Here is a 22,446-nt window from a genome sequence, read left to right as displayed (position 1 = left end):
TGTGTATCAGTGTATAGGAAAGTTGTTTTTTTTTTTCATGTTAACCACAGAACCTTTTATTATGTTATTTCTTCCTATCAGAATATACACTCCTAAAAGGAAAGCCAGCCTTTGTTCCTATAATCTCAGCAAATAGGTTAGCACCTGGCACTTAACAAATGTTTTCAGAACTGAAAGGAATGCTGAAATAGAGACAATGGAGGGCAGTAGGAGAGAGTGGGGAGAGAGATCCAGCTTGGAAACCAGAAAGTCCTGTATTCAAGTCCTATTTCTTACACATACAGACTCACTAAGACTAGGCAATTCTACATCTAACCAATCAAGCTACCATATCAACTTAGATTATTCTATCAATATGCGTGAACCAATGGGCTAAGGGGCAATTCATGATTGACTGGATTGTTTTCCCCTAGATGTAGAGTGGTAACCTAGTTGAGGGAAAGGTACACTTTCAAAATCAAGAAAATGCTTTAAATGTAAAATGTCAAAATCGCAACTAAAAATACCACTTAGTTTTATTCTAGTTAAGAATAGCTTTACGATTCTTTTATTACTTCTCAATTTGAGGAGGAAATAGAATCTCTCGATATATTTGTTTCATTATTTGTTTTGTAAATGCATTGAGTTATTCTTTCTCAATATATATAGTATGCTGGTGAATAGTTTAGTGCCTCATACCTAGTAATTTTGCTTCTACCTATTTATAGAACGTAATCTGCAAAACAAAGTAAGAATAAATTCTTTGTTGCCAGTAATAAAATACACTTAACATGTACTGGGGAATAATCATTTGGACTTTTATGACTTTCCATCCAAAGACTTGGAAGTATTCTGTAGATGTTGAAACTAATTAAACCATATAATATGGAAACAGAAAAAGAAAAGAGAGGATTGATTTTCCTTTGCTTCTGTGTCAACCGTACTCCTTCAAATAGCAGACCATGTCAGCCTCCTCAATTCCATCCTGGAGCCAGACTCAGGAACAACATCTGCTATTTCTTCAAGTATTCATTTAACTTCCATGTTTCTGAAGTCTTTGTTCAAAAAATACAATTTGGTTCTCTATAAATTAATGAGGGAACTGAGCCAATATATATTTTTGCTTCAATATTCTCATCAATTCCTAATTTTTTTTGCACTCTCTTGATAATAGAAATGTCAGGGAATGGGTAGTTCAAAGGTACAACCAATGCAAAGAGTGCTGGAGTTAGAATTGGGAGAGCTGTACTCAAATCTAAGTTCTCCTACTGAGTATACAGATCAGTAATTCACCTTCTGTAAGTCTTTTTCCTATTCTGTGCCTCTCTTTTTTTCAGCTGTAAAAAATCTAGATTACCTTAAAAGATCCCCTTAATACATACACAAGTACAAGCACTATGAGTCTTTACACTATTATTAAGGCTAAATAATAAGAATCAAACATTCACTCCTCACCAAAGGATCCCCCTCTGTATCAGTCTGTGGAATGTGCTTAGAGGTTGTCCCTTCCTTTGCCAACGTACAGCCTTCATAACCAACATCCTCTGGTCTCAACTGAAGTAAGGCTGGGCCTTCCTGTTGCAGTGAGGTGGAGCTCCATGGGTATGTGTCAAGTACCCACTTGGAGGGATCTTCCCATGGTGCTCGCTTACCATACATCTGAAAGATAAGAGGAAATGAAATAAATAACAACCGAAAAACACACAGTTTGAGTCCATAGGTATTCATTAAGCAATTACAAATATACAGAGCACAGTGCCAGGGTTACAAAGGCACTAATGACCTCCCCTCAAGAAGCATATTTTCAATATTGATAGATGTATCCTTTGATTCTTATATTTTCATTTTAGTGGAGGAGCATTAAAAAGAAAACAAAATGTGTCAGAAAAAAAAATGGAATCAAGATCATTCCAAAAATTAACATTAAACCAAAAGGCTGGCTAAAATAGAAAGTGCCAGGAGATGCTCAATTCATGCAATCTATTTTAACGTAAGGGAAACTTACTCATTAAATTTATACCTCATTCATTTTAACCTTTTTGGAAAATAGAATAAAGCTGACAATAAGAAGATGAAATTTTCAATTATCTAGAGTTAAAGGGGTTGCGTTACAAGCTAAGAAGAACTCTCTAAATCTTAGGGAAATGGCTAAGCTTAAAGGAAGAAAGCCTATAGAAGTAGGGGGAAAGTAGAGTGTTATGCCATGAATATGTCCACTTTGGTGGAAATCCAGAAAGTTGAAGAGAAATAGCTTAACCAAGTAGATAGTGCTGAAGACACAAAAATACTGTAATGTAGAGACCAGCTGGACAAATAGAGGAAAGAAATATTACAGACTACCAAATGGTGCCTAGCTGTGATGGGAAGATATTAGCTAGGTGAACAACCACATGGAATCCCTCTTTTGCTAAAATCAAAACATATAATCCTAATGATATTGGAGGACCTCCAAACATTTTCTATCAATACTCTCAATACCTAGGATGTACTTTGTTTTTCCACTTTTACAATGGTGATTATATCAATCACAAAACCAGTATTTAAAAGCCTTGTATGTATGTTATATTATGATACAGATCAAGTTAGAGCAGGGAAATAGAAAAAGGTGAGGGACATCCAGGCAAAGGCTTAGTACTAAATTAGAAATCATGGGAACGGAAAAGAAATATAATGTGCCTCATCATTAAGGAAAACCTGAGAAAGGGCAAGAGATATCTGATTTTGGATTCACTCAAATCAGCAAAATGGTCCACTTACCTTTGCAGGTGGATATGATTTAGCTTCAATTATTGGGTGGGAAAATTCAATAAGTAAAATGAAGGAATTTTACTCCTTTTCTAAGGGATTTACTGAGTCATTACATACCTGAAGACCTTCCCTCACTGCCTCCAGAAGATATGGTACCAGGGAATAGTTCCAAAGATCAGTGAACCATACTCTGGCTCCTTCTACATCCATAGGACAAGAGAGGAAAAGACGAGGACCTGTGACAAAACAAAAATCCAGTTTGTAAGATAGGTCTAATCAGCTTCATGTGAAATAGAAATTCATTAAAAAAAAAACCTTTAAGCTCTATTTTCTGTAATTTAACAAATTTCTGATTTCTGTGAAAATTACACTATAGAAAAACTTGATTAAAGCTTTTGTAGAAAAGTAATTTTCTGAATTTAATTTTTAAGTTAATTTTTTTCCTCACATTCATTCATTCCTCATCTAAATCCTGCAATAGGATCTTACCTCTGTGATTACCTCAGTGTTTTTCAGACAATGCAGAGAAATGGACTTTTCAAAATGAAAATTTGAAATACATAATTGTGCAAGAAATATGAAAACATACTGAATTTAGATGGAAAAGAAGTTTTCCTAATATAGTTTTCTCTTAAAAGCTTCTTTTAAAAAAATCACAGACCTGTTTGTATATGGAATTGAGATATTGGACAATTCATTTAACATTATTAAGCCTCAGTTTCTTTATTTGTTAAAAGGACATAGTCCTTTCACTGAAAGGAAGCATGCTACAATAGATAATATTAGCCTTAGTGTTAGTAAGATCTAGGTTGAAGTCCTGTGCTGACACATATTATCTGGGTAACCCTGGGCATGCCACTGAACCTTTTACTTTCTATTTCATCATCTTTAAAATGGAAATAATAACCATCCTTTTTTCAGAGTTCTCTTTTGAAGATCAACTAAAATTCCATATTTATCTTGTATATTTTATTTGTTTTTATACATACTTGTTTGTTTGTTGTCTCTCCTATTTGATTATAAACTCCTTGAATACAGGGATTGTCTTTTGTTTCTTTTTTTTAAATAGTCATCAGATCTTCAGACAGTGCCTGGCACACATAGACTTTAATGTTTATTGATTACTAGATATGCTAATCTCTTTGTGAAACTTAAAAGTGTCATATATATGTCAGATAATAATCATTATTATTATTTTGGTGATAATAATAGCTATTATTATATTTTTAATCTCTGCATCCTCAAACAACTCTCTTAGTTTCTAAATTATAGAAGAATTGTCGATCTTCAAGGATGGAGAGTTCCTCACACTAATCAATGTACCTGTCTGCACCAAAAACATATCAAACAAAATTGTCTAACCTTCATCACAGTGTTGTGAGGAGAGCTTGTTAAAAAACTCCAAAGTGCTATATAAATGTGAGTGAGTACTAATAGCATTCATAGTACCTAATAATACCAGGTGTCTGATATTTGGATACTTGTGACATTATATTTACTTTGAAACAAATCCCAGACTTTATGAGAACATTGACTAGTTTACATTTTTATGAACATCTTCTAAGCCAGAATTTTCTGGACAAAATGCTCCCTATCACTGTTGTAGCTGAGAAGAGGGCAAAATTTCAGGAAAAATGTCAACTAGATTGTTTGGCGTCTTCTAACAAGATCAGTTTGGCTCAGCCTGTTGTTTACCCAATCTGCCCATCTTTACCAAGGACACCAAGTTCCCTGAAGAAGGCATATGCACTCACCAATGGTCACATCAGAAGAACTGTGTGTTTCCAAAAAGCTATTCAGATGATTCCATGTTTTAGGAATCCAGTCTATAATTTTGATGAGGTCACTGTTGCGCATATTTCTCTCTATTTCAGTCTCGATCAATTTCCTCCGTAGATATCTGCCCAGAAAGCCTTTTACTGGTTCTGTGTGGTTAGCACATAGTACCCACCTGCACAAAGGAATGCCTAACCTCAGAAATTATTGTATAAAATGGATATTCAGTCTAAGCCCTGTCTTCCCCCTTCAAATGCAAAGTATTTATTTCCTTGTATAACATCATAATTGCAATGGTTAATAGAAATATCAGAAACTGAGTTGGATGATCAGGGTTTGGTGTCCTGAGCTAAGAAAAAGGTTATATTATTCAGAGATGAGTGGGAAAGGATGCCTGCTGCCTCACTACTGAAGACACTTCTGTATAAAATAATGAAATTGATCAGATATTAGAGCTGGAACTTGTATTCTCCATGGGTTGAGTGAAAGCATCATCCGCTTGATTTAGGAATCATGAACAAGCAAACCATTTACATGAAAGTAAACACCTCAGCATAAAAGAAGAAATGCATATAATGTCTACTTGCAGAAACATATGTGGAAAAAGAAGAGAATCACTTTCACAAAACAGGTTACCATTGGAACGATTTATCATTGTCCAAAAGGAAAAGCAAATAGAAAAAAGAAATGAAAGAACCTTTTTATTACCTGAAATTGTGATGCAGTTCTAGATTTGGTGATGATGAAACCCCCTGGTTCATTGTTCCAATGATATAGGGACTGAGAGGAGAAAAAGAAAAGAAAAAGCACAAATTTGGAGGAGCTAAGGAGGAAAAGATTAATTAAACTGGCTTAATTAATTTCTGGATTACTGGATTAATTTCTAGCTCAGGATAGTATTTAAATATTAAGCTTCAATGCTGCAAATAACAGTAACTTAAGTCCTATATGACAATTTGGACAAGTTTTTTTTGGGGGGGAGGGGGCTTCAGTTTATCAGTACAATGAAACATTTGTATTTCAGCATTAGGTGAAATAGACTGGTCCATGGACTTGTATGTCCCATGAGCTAAGAATGGATTTTACATTTTAAAATAAAAATAAAATTTTTATTTAAAAATGTAAAAACTGTTCTTAACTCTCTGGCCCTATGAAAACAGGTGATGGGCCAGCTTTGCCCCATGTGCCATATGGAGATTGCCAACCCTTGGATTAGATGATCTCTAAGAATCTTTCCATTTTAAAATTTTCTGACTCTTATGAACCTAAGGAGTTATTTTGCCACTAGTGATTTTTCTCTGTGCCTTCATTTTTTTTTTACTTAAAAGGTACCATAATAAAATTAGGAGTATAACATTTCCTGCTCAGTCTTCCTTTCATCCTGCCTTATTTGGAATACTTTAATTTATAAAAAGCCCCAATTCAATTGGGCAAGGAACCAAATGACATTATCAAAGGATGCTCTCATTGCTTTGGTTTTAAACAACCATGCCACAATCAAGCCTGAGTGGTTTTCAGATTCTCTAATTCTCTTCTTACTTTAGGTCCATGGTCACATGAAGTAGGCAGTCAACTAGTCTGGTTTAGGAGGGTTGATATGTGGAGATGCATTTTTCTTTTTCTGTGTGATCAGGTGGACCCATGTCACTGTGACTCATCTAGAATATACCCTCTCATCATTGTTTTCCTCTCATCATTGTTTTCCTCTCATCCTCCACCCCACCCCACCCCGTGGTTGCTGAATGATTGCTACACCAAACATTAGGGAATCTCCTATTTGGAAAGACCCACAAAATGCCATGTGCCTGATTAAGAAGCCCCTCTGTGACATCAGTAATAAGTGGTCATCTGGCTTCCTCTTGAAGATTTCCAATGAGTGGAAACCTACTAATCCCTAAAGGTACTACTTTCTACTACTGGACAGCATAGTTATTAGCGTATTGAATTGTAATCTGCTTTTTAACCAATATTTTCAGGTCTGCCCTCTGGGCCTAAACAGAAAAAGACTGATGCCTCTTCAATATGACAGAAAACTATACTCACTTCCTCCTTAAATACCCCCAAGTCTTCTTTTATATAGGTTAAACATAACTTCTCAGGCTATAAATTGAAGAGAAAATTCCAACTTAAATTACTAGCTGGAGTCTCCTCAGCTACATGATCTCAATCTAAATGAAATCACAAAATCTGTCTTTAGCCCTAAACATCAAATCCTTTAACAATATTTCTAAGTTATGGACTCAACTATTTGAGTTGCCTTCCTTTGATGTCTTCCAAGTGTGGACAGTCATCCTAAAATATATATTTTGTATTTTATTGTTTTATTAATTTATTTGTTTCCAGTTTTCTACAATCACTTCCATAAGTCTCATCCTAAAATACATTATACATAACTGAACACAATGTGTCAGATATGGCATGACTAGGGCATAAAATCAAAATTATGACCTCCCTAGGCCTGGACATTATGCTTCTCTTAATGCAACTAAAATTAAATTAAATTAGCTCCCTGGAAATGAGTTGAACAGTAGAATGCATATGCCAAAATCATGATGAGATGTTACTATTGGTTTATGAAACTCATGATACCATGGGATCTAAAAGTAATCAACTACATGGTCACTTCTTTTAACCCTAGTTTATCATATTGTGTCATTCAAACAACATTCACATACCATTTGTTATATTTGCAGTTGAGGAAACCATTGAAGATGTCACTCAAAGAGCCAATATGGTGGAGATTATCGAGAATAATTACAACAGGTAGGTCTGCACCATTATTATCAGCACTGCACTGTTCAGCTAAGTTGGCTAGGTACTGTTGCAATTCCTAAAAAAAAAAAAATGAACACCTAGTTATACCAAATGACATATTTATTCTGGGAACAACTCCTTATTAATTGAACAAAAGGTCTTGCAGAAACAAATATAGAGTAAGAAGTCAGAGGGAAGGCTAAGAAATGAATGAGAGAAGTGGGAAATAAGGAACATATCACAAGTATATGGTTTCAGCATTCTACCTGAGTGGCAGCTACAACAGTGAGAGCAAAAGACCTATTTCTGTCACTTCTCCCTAAAAAGCATCTTGGAACTAAGCCCTTGTGATATAATAGGCATAATAAGTCTTGTTATTGGAATATACTACCTCTGTAGAAACAAAGCATTGAAAAATTTCATAAACAAATATTTGGGTTAATATGTCAAAAAGAGTTACTCCAAAATGATATCCCCAAGTGAGTTCTCAGCGATTCTTGTAATGCTTTCATTCAAACTTAGTTTCAAGACAGAAGGCATATAAAATTTCAGCCCTGGGGCCAGGGATAATAGTATGCTAAGCATCTTCCCTTCCACCATCTCCCATTTTATTAAAGTAGGGTTCAGTGGAAATTTTGTAATTCTGAAGAGACTGAAATTTTTAAAATAGGATATTTACAATTAGCATTTCTCATTACTTAGGATGGTTGGTATTTTATAAAGGTATGATCCCTAAGTAGCTTATAATCTAAATATGATAAACACTTTTGTTGATTGACTGCTTTCACAGATGGGTAGGCCAGGGAACATAATTAGGTTACTGAGAGTCACCCCAATCAGCAAAAGCATTTACATATCATTTGCATATTTACAATGACATTTTCAATTTGCAAATCATGCTGAAGATTGGGGGAAGGGGAAGTTCTATGATCCTAATTTGCAATGGCCATGTGTACATATAGCCCCCTCAGCTACTTCTATCTGCAGTGCTGTATCAGAAACAAAAGTCTCAGGGGAATAACATTCATTTTACAAGCAGTGCTTTATAAGGGATTTCAAATTCTTTCATCCAGATTTAAAATAACTAACATTCTAAATAATATGATGTGTACTATGTTGAGCCAATGTCATATTAATGATTCTAAAAGAAAGGAATTTCATAATCCTGGGTTTGGGGTTAAGAGGTTTTTGTAAAACTACCACCACAACAAAACCTTTTATTTAATTCTTAGCTATCTGGAAAGCTGCATTTGACTTCAAAGTGAAAATGAAGCTTATAATTTAAACCAAAATGATAAATAGACCAACTTAGCTCATTATCTTTGTTGAGAGATATTTGAACATTGGTATATTAAATCTGAACATTGGTATATTAAAAGAACTGGACTTCTGAACATTAGAAGGAAAAGTACTGTTGGCCAAACAAAAAGAATGGAGGAAAGTAGATGTAGACGTCATCTGATAGACCTAATTTTTCTGGCCAACCACATATTTTAACAAATGCAATAAATAGAGCAATAAGCCAGGAGTTAGGAAAATCTGAGTTCACAATCCACTTCTGTTACATGACAGTAACTCTGGGCAAGTAATTTGAAGTCTTCTGTCTCACCAGAACTTATCCCCTAAGCCATATGCATTTTCTTATCCCTATTTAATTTGAGAAATCCCAGTCATGAGTTTCCAAGCTGGCAAACCCATGGTTCTATGTATTTATATATTAGAGCCATAACTACCAGTTCCTGTCAGTTACTATATTTTGCACATTGAGGAAAACTGAATCATTTACTGCCAAGTTCAAACTGCTAATCTCGCTTAACCACATCATCTCCCAAGTGACTTCTGTTCATCTTTAGTTCTTTCTGACATGCAACAATTGCCTTCTGAGCATACTATATCAAATACCACAAATTCCACTCTTTAGATGCACTCTTCAATCAAAATATGCCAGCTGGTGGCTTGATGCTAGACCTAAAGGGGGGGAAGAAAGATGGACTGTGAAACACAAAGGTTCCTAAGGTATAAAAAGATAGATAGATATATGGATATAGATATAGATATGTATATATCTATATCTATATGTATATTTTCCTATTTCTCTTCTTGGCTTTTTGTTTGAATCTTTTGAGTGACTGAAGTGCTTTTTAAAGCCTTTGTTTCATGGGTGTCATCTACAGTATAGCATAGAGCCTATCAGAAGTTAACCACTACGGTGGGTTTTCTCAGAGCATTTTCATGTATTTCATAAAGCACTTTGGGTTATTGATTCCCTAGACTTCACACCTTCCTTACCACAAAACCAATTCCCAGGAAGGAAGGTTGGCCTTCTCACCAGCTGGAATTGTTCCAACCTTGGCAAGGAAGCTCATGCATATCATATGGCAATGGCATTCAGAAAAAGTAATAAATTCTGGTGAGCTCTATTTTCAGGCTTCCTTCATATTGTTCTCTCAAGGAGTTTACAACTGGTTTCTTCCTATTATATCTTCACTGTGCTTAATGAGTACTGCACAAACAATGAATTATTTTTAATTTTTAAGCAACAGCAACTACATTGGTCAAATAATAGCACACAGATTCTTCTCCAATGAAGAGAGAGAAAATAGAATCTTTGGAAATATTGGGTTGAAAAAAGATAACATGCCAGAAGGAAAATAATGTTTGGATGATAATCACTATGGGGATCCTCAGTAAGTGAATTTATTTAAGCTAATGGTACAAAAAAAGGACTATTTTTATATGTGGTTTAACTTTAGTTATTGCATTTCAATAGGTAAACCTCTTATAAAAGCATTCTATGTAACCAAACTTTTCTTAAAATTAACTTTCATCTCGGTGTACCATGAACAAATTTTAGGTGAAAGCTAATTTTACAAATCTCATATGTGTCACAGGATTATAGATTAAAAACTGGAAAGGATCACAGAAGTCCTCCAGCCTAATTCACTTTTTACAGCTTACAAAACTAAGGCTTAGCAAGGTTCAGTGACTTGCCATAGGTCACAAAAATAGAGAGAGGAATAGGATTTGAAGAGGATAGAAATATACATTTAGAGAGTGCCTTATATGTGCCAGGTACTATATCAAGTGCTTTTTACAAATATTATTTCACTGATCTTTATAACAACCCTGGGAGGTAGGTGCTATTATTACAGTTGAGGAAATTGAAGCAAGCAAAGCTCAATGACTGGCCCAGGGTAATGCAGCCATTAAGTGAGACTAGATTTGAACTAGGGTCTAACTCCAGGTCCAGCACTCTATCTGCTGTGATCAAAAAACACAAAGCTTCACTAAAATTTTTCACTAATCTAATTCAGTCCCACAAGTGTGCAACCAAAAAACATTTCTATTTCCCTCACAAAGAAAATAAATTCTAAAAACTGATCAGCTTCAGTACTGGTTCAAAACCAAAGAGAAAAGGTTACATGACTAAGGAAATAGTCCTTTCTACTTCTGAGAAAAAAAGGAAAGTAAGGAAAAGGGGAAGGCAGGAAAGTATAGTTTTATGTGAAGATATGTGGATAGGAAGAGGTAAAAACCAGTAAAAAGAAGTAAAAACCAGTTGTGTTCACTTCAGTCTAAAATAGTGAGTCAAATATCCTGACTTTATACATTTGCCAATTAAAACCCCAGCCTATTTTTAAAAAGTTAGAATACTGCCAGCTGTGAAGGAAACACCTAAAATCTGTGCGACAGATGTGGTTAGCTGTGAGGGACCCACATGTTCTTTGTATACTAATAAATGAGAATTGACAAGTGATCGTTCCATATGAATGAGTAAAGTGAAGTATTAGGAAGACCCTAACGGAGTTCAGATGCATTTCTTTTAAAGGCTCTCTTTGTAGTTTCTTCTGAAGATTCTACTCATCATTCTCTTTGAAGAATACTTAGGAGATTACTCTGAGCAAAGGTACTAACTGGCAGACATATTCCTTGGAAAGCCTTCCCCCTAAAAAAAAAAAATCTAAATTAACATAACTACCTAATTATGTATATTTAGATGGACCATTTAAATGCCCTTACAGGTTAGATTATTAACCTAACTACGGAGATGAAGGAGATTCTGACATTCAAAGCAATTCAATGAAATTCACATTCACTTCCTGAGGCTGAAAAAAATATTCAGACATTGGAATGATTCTGTATAATCTAGTTCCTCTAATAAACCAACTTAACAATGCTAAAATTCCCTTCCAGAAAGATGGTCAATGGTTGACTTAATTTATATCACCATTTAGGCTGACATGAAATTTATTTACTGAAAATATTTTCTTTTGGGGAACATTTACAGTAACCCAAATACAATGAAGAAAAACAAATCTTTGATTCAATATATTTTAAATCTAGACCATTTTTCCTGAAATCATCGAACTGAGGGTATTGAAGTCCTTTCAGGCAACAGCCCTGGGGTCTTGGTTCTAGACTCCATATAAAAAAAGTAATTATCAATAGCCTTAAGGATTTGAGGAAATGGAATGTATTTTGGACTTGTTCCCAAGCTGCCTATAGAACAGTTGATGCCCAGGGGCTAATTTTAGCTGAAATAGATCCCAGAGGGAACCCTTAGGCTAGGTTGGTACAGAATTCAATTCAAGAAATTCAAGTAGATATAAGACAGTTTTAGAAATTCATTGAGTCAAGCACCATTATCCCTGGTAACTGACTGTCAGTTATCATCTTTGTTTTGTGTGAATACATTTTAAGATTCCAAGAGTCTAATTTCACTAAAAATTAACAAAGGTACTTCATTATTTTACTTTTCTCTTCACAAGAACTGTAGTTTCCTTTGCTATATATTCAGGTTCCTCTAAAGGAGTCTAGAGAAACCTACAAGTTTCTGTAGAACTCTATAACGCATGTTGCAATAGAACCCTAAAATCCTTAGCCATGATATAGAACATTTACAGAAGAATGAGTGTTCATGTAGGAGACGGAAATATTATGACCCTAGCCACTTACCTTACTTGACTTGTGGTCCACATTAAACACAGCAATAGCATCTTCTGTTTTTTTCCTACCAGATTTTGTTATTATATATTCAGCAAGTTTGTTGGCTAAATATGTCTTTCCAGTGCCACTTGGTCCAGATAGGATAATTCTGTGATGCTCCATCAGTAAATTAAAATACCTCTGGGTAATTGGTTTGGGGATTAGTGTATCAAAAACAAAGCTATCCAAACTGTTTTCTTCTACCCCTGAAGAAAAAAAAAAGGAACAAGAATCTTTCATTGTTTTATAGTTCAGTGTAAACTCAAGGTCAACATATGATTTCTACCATATTAGTATTTGCCAATGGCAAGAATGAAATTCCTAAAGCCTATTGCAAAATACTTGCCTTGATATTTCTGCCACAAAATCTGTCTTGCCATTTGTCAAGCAATGACCATAAGGCATGGGGAATATACAAATGAAAAAAAGTATCTACTGATACACTTAATACCAGCTTCCTTTGAAAACCCACTCTGTTCTTCCCTCTCTGACTGTCATTTTACTTCCCTACCACACAAGCTAGAACTTACAAGGATGTGTCAACCCACAACTCCCCTCATTCTTATGGTCTCCTAGAAAACAAAATTCAGTCAGAATAGAAAATAGACACCCTCCACTGCAATTTGCTTATCTTACAGATGAGGAGGATGAGACCCAAGAGATATTAACTGACTTGTTTAAGGTCACACAGCGGCTAAGCAGCAAAGCTGGTATTTGAAAGGACATCATTTGACTCTGAATCTACAACTCTTCCTACTGTGTAATATTGTCTCACTTCAGTTTTCTCTTGTCCTATACTCAAATCTAAGTACCCATTCAAGTTCGCAAAGAATGAGACGTTTCCATCCAATTTTTATTGCTAACTCATTTTAGTCCTGTCTGACTTTTTGTGACCACTTCTCGGCAAAGATACTGGAGTGGTTTGCTATTACTTTTTCCAATTCATTTTACAGATAGCTTGTCTAGGGTCACATAGCAAGTAAGTCTCTGAGGCCAGATTTGAACTTAGGAAGATTAGTCTTCCTGACTCCAGGTCTGGCACTCTTATCTACTGCACTACCTAGCTGCCTTTTCCACCTAGTGAATAGGTGACAAATTCAAACAATGGTATCCTGGTCTAATCTAAACAATCTATGTGGTTCTTTATGAATTAGGAACTAATAGGTTTCATAACGATTTCATCAGAATTTTAAAATCATTATTTACTTTTTTCCATTTTTCCCTTTATTGTATTCAAGGACATAAGTCTAATTAATAGACAGGACATAATGTCTTTAGCATATTCTCCAAAGTGTTTAATAAGAATACTGTGATTTGGTAAATATGTTATACATATTCAAACAGAGGCAAGCTAGGTGATATAGTGGATAGAATGCTGGGCCTGGAGTCAGGGAGACCCAAGTTCAAATCCAGCTTCAGATACTTACTAGCTGAGTAACCATGGTCAAGTTATTTAACATCTGGCTCAGTTTCCTAGTCTGTAAAATGGGGATAATAACAACATATACTCCCAGGGTTGTATACTTAATCATGTCTGGAACATAGTGAGTGGTATATAAATATCACTTATTTTTATTAAACTGATCAGTGATTCTGATATCTAGTTCCTGATTGCTACTATAAGGTTGCACATTATACATCTTGTTCATGAGAAAAAAAATTAGGTTATAATAGAAGATGTACAGACCTTGAAAAACCAAAATAATAGCCAACGATAGAGAAGAAAATACAGCCATTTTAAATTCTAGATGGGAGTCTACATATTGGTCTCAGTTTTCTCATCTGTAACAGGAAGGCTTTAGATAAGGTTACCTTTGAGGCCCCTTCCAGCAATAAATCTATGATCCGATGACTCATAGTGTTAAATTTTAAATCCCAGTCATTCAAGTGAACACTGAGGAATCTTTAACCATTTCACTTTCAATTTTACCTCTATATCCTCAATGACTGTCTTTTGAAGAGACTGTAATATGTTTAAATGTTAAAAATTATGACTAATGCTATTTTATAAAAAAGTTTTACAAATAAAAATGTGAAAATGAAATCGAATTAAAATAAAACTGGGCATCGTTGGTACAAACACAATTGTTCCCCCTCCCTTTTTTTACCTTTAAGGTTCACAGTGATGACATTATTCTCACCAACAAGATATCCACAAGGCAGCAATTCAGGCACTTCTAGACTATGGGATCTGATTAAATCCCCTATACAGTAGCTAGCAATACAGTCAGAGCTCAGACCAAGGCTAGTGGATGTATCAATTCGGAACACATACTCCTAAAATGGGATAACATAAAGAACACATTCAAAACAGAGGTTTAGTTCATGTAAGATGAAAAATAAAACACGGGGTGGCCTGGAGCCAAGTGATTAAGAATTGTACATGAAAGTCAGTATAGCATTAGCCAGAAGGGGTCTTAATGAATAGTTTAAAATAGGGAAGAAAGAAAAAAAATCAGATCAGCCTAGAACAGTAAAGGGGAGAGGTCTTTAAAATGGACACAAATATTCAAACCAATACTTTGCAATTGTGCAGATCCTACCTTGAAAAGACGTCTAATTACACCATCTAATACATCCCACTTGGTTTTCCCACTAACACCAATGGATCCTATCAAGTATGCCTGAGGCTTCTGTTCCTAAAAAAAAAAAAAAAAAAAAAAAGGCAAAATAAACTAAGATCAAATTCAGCTGCCAATCGTATTTGATTACCATGTTGCTTTCAAACAGATACATATTAATTAAGCAGCAGTTATTATATTTCGTTGTTGTTATTATTTGAGACTGGTCTCCCTATCTTACTATCTTGAAAGTGCCTGATCCCAATATAAATAGTCATGGAAGCTTTAACCTGAGCCTAGGTTAAGTTCATCCCTCTTTAAAAAAGCCTGGTATCTCCCTGTTTCTGGGGTGTCCCATACTAGTACTAGACAGTACAGAAAACCAATTATTTTCATACATGCTGCAGCTCAGAAATCCCAAACTCAAGCAATCCATCAGCCTCTCCAGGAACAGGGAGTACACGTATGTGCCACCATACCAAATGAGACAACAGAACATTAACATTTACAAAAAAATGGTATTTTGGTGATACAGATGGAAAGGGAATTGTTTAAAGGCCTTAGAAGAGAAAGAAATGAAATTGTTTAGTAGCTATGTTATGGACAATGTGGAAAATCAAGGACGTGTGGGTACAGGTAAAATCCCATCTTAAGAAACATGTTTCTGAAATTGTATTTTTAAATTACATTTTTGGATTAAAAAAAATCATATCCGTTTTTTTTTTTTATTTATCAAGTGCTTACTATTTTACAGTTATTAGACCAGGGACTGGGGATATAAAAACAAAATAATTACATTTCTTGTCCTCAAGGAGAAACTTTTTTACACGACCTCCCAAAATTGAAGACCCTGAATATACAATACAAAAGGTACCTCTTCACTTATGTGCTTTGTAGATTATCACACTTTCACATACATTACAATAATTCTGACATGGATCATTTAAAATACAGGAAATTTTTGCATGGTAACTGAATAGTGCCTGTGATAGCTTGTTCACATATCTTACTTAATCCTTTTTTAATAATTAGAGCTCTCCAAAAGTATAAAAGTATATGGCAGGAAGAATCAGATTTGCCCCCACCAAAGTTCTTTGAAGACAGGTTGCATAAACAGCTTTGGGCAATGTTATGGAGGTATTTTTTTTTTCTTTCTTTTTCCTAATAGGCTAGATGAGTTTTCTTTTAACTTCCAGATTCTGGAATTTTGCCATCTTATTACTGAACTGACACACCCCCTAACTCAGATGGTAGTAGAAGCTTTGACTGAAAAATCTGGAAAACCACTTACTGTTCCATGGTTTAGATAGAAAATGTGTTAATTTAAACTTTTAGGGTCATGCCTTTCCAAGTTCTCCCAAAGAGGAAGAATTCTTTCAAAGTATTATAGTTGATTAAAAATTAGTCCTTATAGAACACTTTATAAACAGCTGGAAGTTTTTTTTTTTTTTTTTTTTTTTTTTAAGGCAGAAGCTGGTTTCAGCCTCAGAGAAGGTATCATAGACTCTGGTGTAAATACTAACTTGGGAAAAGTTGACATGCTTCTATAGCTCAAGCAGAAGTTTATGGTTTTAGAATCTTTGGAGCATTTAGTTTGGTTATAAATTTAGATGTGGATGATACTTCTTAAAGTTAAATTTTTCAATTACTTTAAAAACAATTTTTAAAGCACTCTTTGTTTTTGAAGTTGAAAGACATAAAATCTTTTAGATCATTACCAATTTACAGTGTTTACCATTCTCTTAAATACTCCAATTAAGAAGTTTTTTCACTAATTCTTTTATAATTGTTTTAAAAGAGTTTAGGGGGGAGAATCAGAATAAAATATCTAAATGTGCAGAGACAGGAACCGGGAGAAAGTTAAAAGGGTCCTAGATTGAGAATCAAAGTGTCTGCTACTTACTAAATGGATGAAAATCGTTTCATCTCTGGTTCCTTCCAGTTATAAATCTATATTCTTAAGATGCCATGGCCTGAAGTTCTGTAACAGAAATTGACTTAAAAGGATGGGAGACTGCCATGAATAAAAATGTGATGGGAGTATCTATCCAAAGAGGCCAAGATGACATGCTGTTAAACTGAAGTATCTATCAATTGGAGAATAGCTAAACAGATTATAGGATAGAAATGTTGGTTGTTGTTGGTAATTGTTGATGGTAATGAATTTACTGGGAATTTATTGCATTGTAAGAAATGATAAAAAGTTCAGTGGAACTTCTTAACAAAATTCTAGAATATCAACTTAAAGGGATGATTCATGAGAACTTATGAAGGAAATAAGTCATACCCAGATGAAGTTAATTTCCTTTCTGACAGGTACATAAGAAGAAATCTGTAGACACACAATTTCTATTTGGAAGGGTGGTCTTTGCTATAATACTAATACCTCTTATGTTCAGAAGTTTTTTTCAATAACTTGAATGAAAGCATAGTAAGACTACCCTCTCATTTGCGGACAACATGAAGCTAGGAGGGTGAGATAATTAGCTAACAAAATTCGTACCAAAAAGCCCTAGATATGGTAATAAAATGGTTCTAATTTAACAAAACAGATTGCAATAAAGAGAAAGCCTTGCACTTGAGTGTTTTGATAAAAATAATCTACAAAAATAAACATATCTAAAGGGTAGGCTTTGAATTCAGTGTAAGTTAAGAATGGAATATGACAGTTCAAATGATAATTAATGTTATCCAATAGAACATTGGGGATGAAGGTGATACTCCTATTATCTTGGTCAGACAACATTTCAAGTATCATAACCAGTTTTAGAGTGGGCATAAACAATCTGGAGGATGTGTGTGTGTGGGGGGGGGGAGGATAGTGAAAGAATTTGAAACCATGCCCTACAAAGACCTGGAGAAGGAACAATTTTAGGAGATCATGGCAGCTGCCTTAAAACAACCAACTTTCTAACTTTAGGAAGTTGATTTTGTGAAACAGAATTACATGTGTTTGGCTAGACTCCAAAGACCAACACAACAAGTTCTACTCCTAGGTGGGTATAATAGGAAGCAAATTTTGGCTCAGTAGCTACAAAATCAAAATGCTATTTGTATTACCTATCACTAAGTACAATGCTCTCAGTGATTGTATTGTCAGATATGATAGATGACCTTTTTGTATCCAAGATTTGGATTGGATTCCTGAGCTATCTTCTAATGCTAAGATTTTATGAATTTTTTGGTCCTAATTTTCTTCACAGCTCAGCTCAAAAGCCACCATCTCTGAATCTTTTCCTGATTCCCTCAGAATTTCATGCCTTCTTCCCCCTCAAAAACTATTTTGCACGTGTGTGTGTAAGTATATCTCTTTGTGATACAATATAAGCTCTGTGAGGGTAGGAACAATTTCATTCCTGTCTTTATATACTCCTGTCTCTTTCTCTATACCCACATTCACCATCTATGTAAGTTTCTGAACCAAGAATGCCCCTCCCTGACAACCATTCTCCTACGTGAGTGGTTTCTTCCCATTCAGATCCAGTGCCCTAGAGAACAAGAGTAGTTTTTGCTTTTGTATTTTCATCCCCATTGCTCAGGACAGGGTGTGACACACAATGAGTTCTTAATGTATGACTTTCCTTTCGTTCCTTCCTCCAGTGGTAAACAGAATACCTGAAAAATAGTAAGCACTTAGGGAATGCTTCTGTTTGATTGCTGCACTCTAAGTAAAATGTTATCTCAAAAAAATCTTATAAGCCTATTCATCCAGGCATCTGCTTTGGAAAGGTGACAGACAAGTTGACCCACTGGCATTTTCATAACAAGCAATTTCAGGGCAGATGATTGCTCGTCACTTTTTTAGTATGCAGTATAGTGCTTGGAAACTCCATTTTTTTTTTTTTTTTTTTTTTTTTGCTACCAGCCACTGAAAGAATGCTTCACTTTATAAAGACTGAATCTTCTACTGTAATGTATCTTGACAATATGCACAATCAGATATGGTCCTTAACTCAGAATAGAAGTATGAAGTCAAAAGATCTGGTCTTGGATGAAAACATGCTATACTAAGAGGATAGGAGCCACATCTATACAAGTAATTATCTCATTTGTTTTGGGATCTGTAATCACCCTATATGATTGTGCAAAAGGCTAAGAAAACGCTTTTGCTGGAATGTTACCACTGGAAATCTGCAGAGAGAAAATATGTACAACTCCAGTGATCTTTCTGTGCCCATAACAACATAGAAGATAGCATATGTAGAATACCTTTGATCGACCATAGCCCTTGCTAATAGATACGATAATTTTCACACTGCGGCCATCTTTATGAAGGGTTCCATCAGTAGCATCTTCCAGTAAAATATCTACAAAACAAGCCCCCAATAAAATCAGCATTACAACAAAATGAAATCAGTTATTTTCACTTGTAGTCAATTTCCCCCATTCCTTTACATATTTCAATAAGAATACCAGTGTTATAAAGTTCCAGTAACTGTATTTGGACTGTCTTTTACATTCTAATCTACTTGGAACTGAGAAAGCGATGCATTTTCTTTCTTTTTTAATCAGTTTTCAGATTTAAAAGAAGTGACTCTTTCCTTCAAGCTAGAAAATATAAAGTTCCAATTTTATTACGTGCTTGTCTGTTTGAAGGAACCAATCCTTCTTCCCCCCAGAGCAGACATTATGAGCATAACCACATTTGGGTAAAACCAGTCACTATGAAAAGTAGGACATTTAGAACAGCAGCCTGCCTTTCCTATCCAATCGAAAACATTCACGCTCAAGTTCTCATGTAATCTATGGACTTGAAAGATACTGCAATAGAATGTCAATGCAAATTATTTTCAAACATTTGGGCATGTTCCCAGCTGTATTACTGCTTGGACTATCTCAGTAATTGTTAGGTGCTGTTATTTAAAACACAACCACAGATTTTTTTTTTCTTCTACAGAAGTATTTTAATAGTAATTATTTTATGTTTACCATTCAACTTATTTGGCTAGGAAGGCAAGAAGAAAGATTCTCTCGACTCCTTGTTCTATGGATTAAAGATGTTATTTTATACTATTGGGTTTTTAAATGGTCAAAGGTTCATTTATTTTCTTTGGTGGGACTGGAGTAGGAAAGGGTGGAGAGTAGTTCAGACCTGTTACTAAGTTATTATAGGGAGTTTCCAAATCCTCTATCAGTTCAGTTGGTTACTCTTCTGTAAGATATTGATAGACAAGCATTTATTAAGTACCTTCTGTGTGCCAAATATTGTGTGAGGTACTAAGAAAACAAAGAAAAATAATGAAACAATCCCTGTCCTCAAAGACCTTATATTCCATCAGGGGAGCCGATATATATGCAAAAACATAAATTATGTTACTCACCCAAACCACTGAGAACTTATACAGCTTCCCCAGCACCACATAGCTGGTATTAATAGGCAGTGGACCAAAATTTATCTGACTCCAAAGGTAGCTCTCTACCCATTGCAACATGCTTCCTCTTAATTTTTTTCCCCAATAATTTTCAGCATTTTCAGGGCAGGGACTATTTTTTTGTTTGTTTTGTCTTTGTATATCCCTAGTGCCTTACGGTCACCGAATAAACACTCTTGAATTGAAATGGATTGTGCTAAAGCCATTTTTTTTTTTTAGAATTAGTAAAGTAATTTAATCCAAAATCATTCTTCCATCACAATAAACTCAGTATAGAGACAGACTCAGTTTGGAGTCACCCATGACCTGTGGAAGACAGAAAACCAGTTGGCTACTTCACAGCAAATGCAGAATAACAGCAGAACATAAGCTCAATGACTAAAAGCCTAGAGCCATACTAGTGAAATGAATGAAAGATACATGATGATAACCATATCTTTTTGGTCACTTAAGTTGTTTGGAAGATGGAAAAGTTTAGAGAAAAGTAAAAGGATACATTAAAAACTTAGACTGGTATAACAAAAGAAATATCAGACTAAAGAATGTGAGTCCTGAAGAATATGGGGGTACTTTGTTTTGACATTTCAGTGGCCAAAAAGCATCTCTGCCACATCTATCATAATACTATCATCCTTCTTCTTTTCAATGCATTCTATGCAACTATTATTAACCAATATTTAATTACATTTTTCTCCCCAGAAACAGGCAATCAACTCTCATACCTAACCCACTGTAGAGAAATCTATTAAATCTACTAATTGAATTCTCCAAAAGCTAATATATCATGGACATTCTTTATCAGTTAGATTTACCTATTTGGCTGAAAAATGAATTGTTAAATTTTGCCTGTGAGGATATCATTTCCCCCAGACGAAACATTATCCCATTCCTCTCTAAGTCATATTCCATTCATCTTTCAACATTCTGCTTAATAAACATGATTAGATTGGCACAGTGGATAGAGCTTGGATCCTAGAGTCAGGAAAATCCCAGTTCAAATGCAGAAACTAATTAACAAATCAGACACTAATTAGCTACACGACTTTGGGATCATTTCACCTCTGCCTCAGTTTTCTCATTTGTAACATGAGGACAATATATAATAGTAGTACCTACCTCCAGGGTTGATATCAGGTTCAGATGAGATAATAATTATAAAATGCTTAACAATAATCTGTACCTGGCATATGGTATGTAGTTCAGTCATTCAAGTGGGTCCAGCTTTTTATGGCACCATGGACCATAGCATGCTCATACTGTCCATGGGGTTTTCCTGGCAAAGAAACTGGAGGAATTTGCCATTTTCTTCTCCAGTGGATTAAGGCAAGAAGAAGTTAAGTGACCTGGCCAGAGTCTGAGGTCTCATTTGAACTCAGGTCTTCCTGAATCAGGGCCCAATATTCTGTCCCCTGAGCCACCTATCTGCCTAGGCACATAGTAAACAATATTATAAATGTTATTTCTATTATCATAGTATTACTATAGCACAGCACAGTGCCTAGTGCACACACACACATACATATATATGTTGTTGTAACTTTATTATGTCTTATTATTGTATTTTCTTGTCCCTGTACAGTACCATGGTATGAATATTATCCCTGGCATATAATACTATCTTTGGTATTTGTTAGCTGTACAACTTCATAACAGTGACTTTGCCTGTTTGAGTCTCAGGTTCTTTATCAGCCAACTGAGGGCACTGGACTGGATGATCTTCAATATCCCTGTCACCTCTAAAACTATCTCCTCCTCATCCTTATTTCATATAGCTATATGTCACAAAATCATTCTTTTTTGTTATGCCATTTGATTCTAAGGGCCTTGAAGACAAGGACAGTTATTTCTCCTTAATGTTTATCTTCCCGGTGTGTATGGCAGTTTTTAAATTAATATTGCTAGCTGATGGAAGCAATCAATGTCACAAAGTCTAGCCATCAACTGATTGAAGCTGATGACTGATTACAGAAACAACTCCAGAGAGAAAAACAGCAGGTGTGACACATGGGGCGTGACCAAGTAAGATGCCAACAATCACTGCACTTTTTTCTAGTCCAAGTATGCAAAATATAATTTCTTTCTCTCTTTACTTCCATATTTCATAGCCTGAAAATTCCCTAAACCCACCTCTTTCTCATCTACTTTCCTCTTCTCATTAATTTATTAGAGTCATTGAGTGGTGCAAGGGATAGAGGACTGTACATGCACTCAGGAAGACCAGAGTTCAAATCTAGCCTCAGACATTTACTAGCTGGAGATAATAATCTAAT

The 22,446-nt window shown here is 35.0% G+C and overlaps 1 protein-coding gene across 6 annotated transcripts in view; it reads right to left on the bottom strand.

The window, feature by feature from the left end:
• NAV3 (neuron navigator 3) overlaps window positions 1-22,446 on the bottom strand; it is a 1,098,252-nt gene that overhangs the window by 4,804 nt on the left and 1,071,002 nt on the right. For all 6 annotated transcript variants that reach the window (XM_072655445.1, XM_072655444.1, XM_072655443.1 and 3 more), the window contains 9 exons: window positions 19,014-19,111; window positions 14,787-14,882; window positions 14,352-14,520; window positions 12,214-12,449; window positions 7,179-7,333; window positions 5,212-5,283; window positions 4,482-4,678; window positions 2,845-2,963; window positions 1,435-1,638 (listed from right to left, as the gene is read on the bottom strand). In XM_072655445.1, coding sequence (XP_072511546.1) covers window positions 1,435-1,638; window positions 2,845-2,963; window positions 4,482-4,678; window positions 5,212-5,283; window positions 7,179-7,333; window positions 12,214-12,449; window positions 14,352-14,520; window positions 14,787-14,882; window positions 19,014-19,111 — 1,346 coding nt within the window. The remainder of the gene's footprint in view (window positions 1-1,434; window positions 1,639-2,844; window positions 2,964-4,481; window positions 4,679-5,211; window positions 5,284-7,178; window positions 7,334-12,213; window positions 12,450-14,351; window positions 14,521-14,786; window positions 14,883-19,013; window positions 19,112-22,446) is intronic.

The sequence above is a fragment of the Notamacropus eugenii genome, chromosome 3, assembly GCF_028372415.1.
Source record: "Notamacropus eugenii isolate mMacEug1 chromosome 3, mMacEug1.pri_v2, whole genome shotgun sequence".
Classification (NCBI taxonomy): Eukaryota; Metazoa; Chordata; class Mammalia; order Diprotodontia; family Macropodidae; genus Notamacropus; species Notamacropus eugenii.
Note: the sequence above shows the minus strand (reverse complement) of the source record. Positions and strands in the feature narration are given on the sequence as shown.